The 8456-nt window shown below is 36.3% G+C and overlaps 1 protein-coding gene across 1 annotated transcript in view; it reads left to right on the top strand.

The window, feature by feature from the left end:
• Positions 1-5607, top strand: part of LOC110445584 (ubiquitin carboxyl-terminal hydrolase 3-like) — an 18288-nt gene extending 12681 nt beyond the window's left edge. Inside the window, exons 9-15 of the mRNA XM_021490259.1 lie at positions 1246-1466; positions 2184-2267; positions 2586-2704; positions 2973-3092; positions 3603-3676; positions 4059-4099; positions 4553-5607. Of these exons, the coding sequence (XP_021345934.1) occupies positions 1246-1466; positions 2184-2267; positions 2586-2704; positions 2973-3092; positions 3603-3676; positions 4059-4099; positions 4553-4701 (808 nt within the window). The 3' untranslated portion in view covers positions 4702-5607. The remainder of the gene's footprint in view (positions 1-1245; positions 1467-2183; positions 2268-2585; positions 2705-2972; positions 3093-3602; positions 3677-4058; positions 4100-4552) is intronic.
• The last annotated feature ends 2849 nt before the right edge of the window (positions 5608-8456 follow it).

Below are 8456 nucleotides of genomic sequence, written 5' to 3'. Positions count from 1 at the left end.
GGGGGGGGCAGAATTTATTATGGTTTATAATGGCAAATGATACTTTGAATATTACATGTTAATAACTTGATTGGAATTATAACCTTGAGTTGACAGTTTGATACTTTGAAAATTTTGTGCCAGCCCTACCCCCAAGGGCTGTAGGGTGGGGCTCAAAGGAGTCAGTGTGCTAAAATTTCTTCATTTTCCTTGTTTAGAATCAGAGGTTCTAGTTTCAAATACTTTTTAGTCTGAAATCTGTATGCTAGATATTGAATAAGGTGGTTTTACTGGGTTTTTTTGTCACTTCGAATAATATTTCTGTTCATGTTAAAAACAAAATTAACTCTCTGGGCCTCTTGTTTAGGTAGCGACCTGTTCTAATCGCCTTTTGTCCTTCGTCCGTCCATTAACAATTAACATTTTCAACTTCTTCTCTGAGACCGCTGATCAGATTTCAAAAGATTTCTCAGGAACCTTCCTTGGTCATATATGCACCAAAAGTGTGAATTATGTGGTTCCCACCCCCAGGGGCTCCGAGGGGCTTGGCTAAAAGTGGTCAAATTGGCTTAAATTTAAAAAAAAATCTTCTCCAGACCCACATATACTCGAAACAATACTCTTCATAGATGGAAGGGTCTTGAGGTACTTTATCTGAATTGTGAATTTCATGACCCTCGAGCTTCACGTTTGCCTCTGGAGAGGGGGCGAAATTTTCAATAGTTTATATAGGAAAAAGATACTTTTGGGTATATTTTGTTCATTTTCTACTGGAAATCATTCAAAGTTTATTTACATTATAACTATGAAACAACAGCTCGTTCTGCCATAATAGGAAAGAAAGAAGTGGAAAGATGAGGTGCTCCAGCTGGGATCAAACCCACGAACCCAGGTTTCGGAGGCTAACGCTCTACCACTGAATTAAAGGGACACTTCACACTACTTTTGCAATTATATAATACATGTGTAGTTCAAGTTACCTTTGTTACAAAATGATTTCTTTTTCATTTGGCAACATCGATAACATCAGTTTTTACATAACTCAGGTGACTGTTAAGATCCCATGTGCCTCTTGTTTTTATAAAAATGGTCCCCTTGCAGAAAATAATTCACTTATATTCTTTGTATTTACATAATTGCAAGTTTCATGAATAATTTATAACTCTATACCTATGCATGTAAAAACCTAGCTAACCTTGTTATGAAGCCAGTGTTGTATTGTCGGAGTAGGTAGATGCTGATGGTAATTTGTGTTAAATGTTACAGGGGTTATCAGCAACAAGATGCCCACGAGTTTATGCGTTACCTCCTGGACCGGCTACACACCGAGCTGCTCACACTTCTACCCTACCCTAACAACAACAGTCCCTTCATAGGACCCAAGGGCAAGAGTACCATTGTCACTGCAATATTTGGGGGATTGCTCCAGAATGAAGTCAACTGTCTTGTGTGTGGAGTGGAATCTAAAAAGCATGACCCATTTCTAGGTAAGTTTCATTTGTGATTGTTTTACTTTTACATTGGTTGCTCAGCTTGCTCGTCTGTTGCCAATTTCTTAAAGTTTGATATTTTGACATTTTAAACTTTTCTATAAGTTATAAATAATCTTGAAGTGCATAGAGTTGAAGATAATTCAAATTCAGCTTTTTCAAGATAATGGCATCCAAATCTCAATGCTGATGAAGGGAGATAACTCTAGAATCATCTTCAATGATTCCCACAGATATCCCTACGGTCCCATAGCCCAGTTTAAACGATCTTCAAAGCAGGAATCAGTGATTCTGATGGACACCAATCATAGCCCATCTGCTTAAATATATTGTGTTAATTAAGAATCTGTCGCTTTGACAACCAATGACAAAATAATGTTTTTAGTAGTTATTCTAAATTTTTCAAAGAAAAGGAAAATCACTAGATAGAATGGTCGTTGTCTTCACCTTTTGACTGCCTCTTCTGTGACTTAGAATTGTGTCACTGGTTAGCTGCACCCATGCTGCTAACTAGAGAAAATTTTGTGATTTTTTTTTTGCTTTAGGTGGCATGATTATGTAACTGTTTAAATCTAATTTTTATGGATGTTAAAATTACTATCAAATATAGTATAATTGATACATATTGAATGTTAACTTCCTTGGTTTTGTTGTAACTGGTTTTCTTTTTTAAATTAATTCATATAATGACATATTTTTGTGTTTTATGTACAGATCTATCACTAGATATACCAGCCCAGTTTGCTACCCGAGGAGGTAAATCAAAAGATGGGGAGCAGCAAGTATGCCGGTTATCAGGTACACTATGTCACATTTTGTATATTTTGGTCAATGTCTCAAGATTCCAAATCACAAATAGTTACTTTAAAATTTGTATATAGTTGGGAAGAAGTTAGTACAAGAGATGAAGGGATCAAGTTCCCTCCCAATATGCTTAACAGCATAGTCTTTGTTGATGTACCAAATGCACATTAAATATATTCAAAAGCCTAATGCTTCTTGTAAATCTAGTAAACCAGCCTGTTTTTAGTAAACATGTAAGCTATTTGTATTACAAACTAAGTAAATGTACATGAACTGGAGATTAAGAGTTCTCTTTTGCTTTTATTTTTTAAGACTGCTTAACAAGTTTTACAGAAGTGGAGGAGTTGGAGGAATCAGAACTTTACATGTGCAGTAATTGTAAAAAGAGACAAAGATCAACAAAGAAATTCTGGATACGACGGTTGCCTAATGTAAGGCTGGAAATTATGTTATACATTGTAAACGGAAAGAACAGATCAGTTAACAATTTTTGGTCAAAGTGTGCTAATCTCAAGCTTTAATTATGCATGAAACAGTATCGTGTGCACACTATCACAATCTGACAGCTTGGAACATGTGATATTGCAAATTTTGTAGGATGATCAGAATAATAGCAAATGACTGAATGTTTCTTGAGTAATATACTTTTCAAGGTTCTGGCATGTTGTCTTTGTAGCTGATGCGACTTTGCTTTTTCAGGTTCTATGTTTACACATCAAGCGTTTTAGATGGCAATCCTTCTTTCGTATGAAATTGGAAACATTCATAGAATTTCCACTGCGAGAGCTCAATATGAACAGATATGTCCTGGACAATCTGGTAGGCTTTACTTGTTTTGTTGTATTTCAAGATTAATTCTTTGATATGAGTCTTCCATACTAACACCTGTAATACCAACTTCCCCAACATAAAAACTGCACTCACTTGGAATTAAATGAATACACTTGATGTCATTTGAAACAAATTTCAATGTAATCCCTTAGTCATTCATGCCAATTCAAGTTGTTGTTAAAAAATCTAGCAAAGTTTCTAAACTATTAAAAAAGAAATATTTGTAGTGTAATGATGTTGGATAGAGATATTCTACCAAAGTATGGATCATTCCATTCCCTTGTTTTTACAAAGGCATGCTTTCAATCGAATTAGATCCAGCTGTTTGCAGTGTTACCTTAATATGAAATGTTGTATAACAGTTTTGATTATAACTTTTTGATAAATATTCTGTGAAATCAACAACTTGAAAAAATAAAATGAAATTTGTCCCTAAATATAAAGTGCTGTGAATTTGATAATAAATCTTATAAAACGTGGTGTGTTGATTGTTTGCAGCATGAGACCAGGGGTAGTTACGGAGGAAGCAGCCAGTACGACCTTGCTGCTGTCATCGTACACCATGGATCAGGGTATGTAGTCATTGTTCCCCACTTCTTACATAGCTGATGATAGTTGTGAAGTATTTTATTTCACTATTTTGAGATACCTTACCATTCATTAAGTTACTGGCCTGTCTTGCATGATCCAAGCTTTTACTTTACTAAGTTTATTATCTCGCTGGTTTGAAAACCATTAAAATTCAATAACAGTTTCTGTCTTGTTTTACAACTACTGGCTCGTCTAATATGATTCGAGCTGTTGTGTGGACATTTAACCACAAGCAAATACCTCCACAAGCTTTTCATTAAAATCAAAACATCACAAATGGGGATTGTTTGTTTTTATGATGCCTATGCATTGTGTTTGCCTCTGGACACTAATGATACTATTATTTGTTTTAATCAATTTCAGAGCTGGATCTGGTCATTACACAGCTTACGCCATGCATGAAGGTGAGACACATCTACATCTACTTGTAGTCCAAAAAAGGAAGAAGCTGAACACTAATGACAAAATAAAAAATGCATATAAAATCGAAAAAAAATAGATTATCGTGTTATGTTTACGTATATGACTCGACTCTTTAAAGTGATTGAAAGATGTGCGGGTGACATATCAGTCCCGGTATTTCTTGTTCTTTGATATAATCTTGTCCTTGCTGTACATTTTCTACTGTAAAAATATCTTGATGAAACTTGAAGTATACCTGCATCACGCCAGGAGATATGCAGTGCACTGTGACCTTCACGTCTAGGTCAAATAAGTGCAAAATGTCTAGCGAAGTTCTGTACAAGGTATAACTTTTACACCATTAAAATTATGATATATCAGAAAGTGTGCAGTGCACTAAAATATCATGATTGTGACTGTCACTTTTAGGTCAAATGTCAAAACTTTTATTTCAGGCCAGTGGTATCACTTCAATGACAGCACAGTGACCCCATGTGACCCTGAAGTGGTGGCCAAGTGTAAAGCGTACATACTCTTCTACATACGAAGGGAGTTCAAACTGCCTGAATACCTAGGCATCAATGGCAACAGTCACAGACAGTAAAGAACACTGTGGCTTAGTGCAGGGCTCACAAGGCTCATCATAATCGGTGTTCAAGAGTCGCAGACGTTGACCACCATCACAGCTGGCAGATCAGGACTAAACAAGGCTCATCAGTGTTTGAGTGTCGCAGAGAGGGAAGACCATCACAGCTGGCAGTGCAGGGATAGACGCGGCTTGCGATTAATGTGCAATAGTTGATGACTGTAGACCATTGCAGTGCAAGGCTCCCCATACAAAGGCTCAGCTGTTCAAAACATAGTTTGCATACAACAAGTTTTCATTCTTTTTCTATATAAGATATTTGCAAAAAAATATACTTTACGAAAACTTTTAAGTTTCACAATGACTTTCTGTAGAAAAGAAACTGATAATTGAATTACATTATTCATAGTTGTTTTTAAAAGTATGATTTTGGAATTGAAGTTTTTAAGATGCAAACACCTTTTGAGATAAAAAAAATAGTTTTGAACAGTTGTATCCTTGACTTTGCTATGCGATTCATTAATGACTGATATAAATGCTGGTTAATGAGCTATTCACATATCAGTGGGCACCAGAACATATACCATATCAGATGATCATAACAGTGGAATTAGCTCATTGCTAGCTCTTGACAATCTGAAAAAAATCACTTCCCAGACACCATCTCTTAGGAATGCAGTTCTCTTTAATGGATAAAAAAAATCAATTTTAAAAACTTGATTATTCCAAAAGATTTTAAAAATAAAAATATTCGGAATAATGTGGTCCCACTTACATGCTCTTCAGCAGTCACAGTTAGGCATCAATAATGGTAAAATTGGTACATAGGACTTAGAAATGATGAAATTGGTTATTGAGAATATATATTGTTGCATGCACATGATAATGTGGGATTAAGAATACAAAAGATGGGGGGGGGGGGGGGGGGGGATAAAAAGCCATGCATTAGGAAATCCCAGGTGATCAGTCTGAAGGTTTTGCTACAGAAAAGGTTGTTATCATTTTTCATTGGGAGGATTGATGAGAGGGAGTTGAAGTTTGACCACCAGGACATGCAAAATTATCAATACATTTTTAGCTCACCTGGTCCAAAGTACCATGGTGAGCTTATGCCATACCGCATCATCCGTCGTCCATCCGTCCGTCAACTTTTCCTGAATGGCCTAGTAGATTTTGACTAAATTTGGTCTTGAGCATCCTTAGGCCAAGGGGACTAAATTTTATATAAATGGTAGGTGTAGCCCTCCTCGGGGCAGATGGGCGGGGCCCAATAGGGGAAATGGAGGTAAAATCTTTAAAATCCGTCTTCTACCATAAGGATTAAGGGATTTTATCCCAATTTGGTCTGGAGCATCCTTGGACAAAAGGGACTGAATTTTGTATAAACGGTGAGTGTGGCCCCCCTGGGGCTGAGGAGTGGGGCCCAATAGGGGAAACATGGCAAATTCTTCCAAATCGTACTTCTTCTGTAGGAATGACAGGATTTGGTATAAAGCATCCTTGGGTGAAGGGGAAGCAATTTTGCATAAACTGTGGGTCTGAACCCCCTTTTGGCAGAAAGGCAGGGCCAAAGAGGAAAAATAGCTTTTAAATCCTTCTCCTGTAAGAATGACAGGATTATGTCCATATTTGGTCTAAAGCATCCTTGGTTGAAGGGGATTTGATATTGTATCAACGATGGGTCTGACCACCCCCCCCCCCCCCCCCCCCCTGGGGACAGACGGGTGGGGCCCAATAGGGGAAACATAGCAAATTCTTCGAAATCCTCCTTTTATTTTAGGAATGACCAAATTTTGTCCAATCGCATGTATAGAGACTAAACAACGAGGGGTTGTTGAATATGGTATTTATTTCACTCGTGTTAGTTAATTTTCAAAAAGACACGAACTTTAGCGAGTGTCTTTTTGTAACTTTTGAAAATTAACTAACAAGAGTGAAATAAATACCATACTCCACAACCAAAAGTCGTGTGATCTGTTTCTACCACAATCTCATGATCAGTCGGAAATAAAGTACACACATGTGTTTGTTGACAAGGCTGGTGTAGTGATATGACCCATATGTAAAAAGTCACTCATTATTTTCAAATTTTTATTTTTACAAATCTAATAATTGTCAAAATTAATGTTCAGCCATAGTCATATCATCCAAATAGCGATAACGGGACATTGGGAGAACGAAATATTTTCCGACACTGTGACAGATCTTGTTTTGGTTTCACAACCTGGACACGCATCGGTGTGACGTCGAAACGATATTGAGCGTCTGTAGCAATTTTGCCTGAAACTAGCGATCAAATCTTTTAAGTATCATGTTCTTTTAATAATGCCTTAATAACCCCCTTTTCCGCATAACCTCACAACATTTGTCGAATGTTGACAGCAGACGACGTAAACAAAACAGATTGTGGCAAAAAGTGTGTGGAAAAAGTCGTCCCGGTCAAAGTTCATCTTCTCGACCAATCAAAACTCGTGTAGTCATATACCACGTGTGGTATTTAACTCAAATTTATCTAACAGTCTGCATGTTTATACAATGATCTGAGAGTGGAATAACATAGCGTATTGTGGTAGAAAACTATAACCCCTGACTTACCATGTAATACATATACACTTCCAGTGACACCATAATATTCAAACTTTAATTTTGCTAACATTTCCAGGTGAGCGATACAGGCCCTCTGGGCCTCTTGTTTATACTAAAGCAATGGAATTTTAACAAACCATCAATTTGAAAATAATTAAATATTATGTATTTGGTATAATGGTATTTAAACTCTTTATATTATTAATAGGTAAATATATATATATATATTATAATTTTTTTTTATTCACGATAAGTATCTTTTGAAGAGAATATTGTCTTGCGCATGCTTTCAAAGGTTTTAATCCGGTTTTAAAAAAATGAGACTAAGATGATGATTTGGAGGACGGACACGCTTGTACGAGCAGAAGCTGTATTATATCATGCTTCAATTCTAAAACATTGTTCATTCCGCAAGTCAAAATATTGTTATATTAGAAGATTGCTCAAAAGTGTATGATTTTGCATGTGTAATGTTGTAAGTAATGAGTATCGTTATGGTATAGATGGTAAAGCATGATCAGCTTGAGTTTTTTTGCCTTTTTGTCATTTTAGATCATTTTCTGTCTGATGTAAAAAGTTTCTCTCAGAACATGTAAAATAGAGATATTGAAATTCCACATTGCACAATTCAGCACAACCGAGACAGCTTGTCTGAAAACAACTTATTTGTGTGGTCAGACATTTTGTTGCCTTCACAATCCTCATGAACAGTAATTGGAGATCACCAATAATGTTTGTCTGTATTGTACTGTCTTTTACTTATTGTTGGCCCAGTGGGCATTTGTGACTAAGGGAAAGTGGGTGTTTAAGTGTCATTTCCAATCCCTTTCCTCTTTGGGTTCAAAGAATACACTGTCCATATGTACTGAAACTGTCCCACCATGTGACCATGTTGCCAATGATTGAACACAAGAAGTATGAATGTATGCTGACAGGATAAAATCATCAAGTTTAAAACTCGGTCTAAATAAAATCAGAAGCTAATTTACTGTTCCTCTTCGACAGTGAAATAAGACTGCATGGTAAAACAACATGTGTTCAAGTGAAACTTTTTGTCATCACCAGACACAAGTCAGAACAGAAAAACCCTCAGATCCTTATATGGAGTATTCTAAAGGAATGTTAAAATAGAGAGATTTTGGTAAGAATGACCGGAGCTCATACATTAATTGATGATTATGTACATG

The sequence above is a fragment of the Mizuhopecten yessoensis genome, unplaced genomic scaffold (genome assembly GCF_002113885.1).
Source record: "Mizuhopecten yessoensis strain PY_sf001 unplaced genomic scaffold, ASM211388v2 scaffold2329, whole genome shotgun sequence".
In the NCBI taxonomy this organism is placed as follows: domain Eukaryota; kingdom Metazoa; phylum Mollusca; class Bivalvia; order Pectinida; family Pectinidae; genus Mizuhopecten; species Mizuhopecten yessoensis.
Note: the sequence above shows the minus strand (reverse complement) of the source record. Positions and strands in the feature narration are given on the sequence as shown.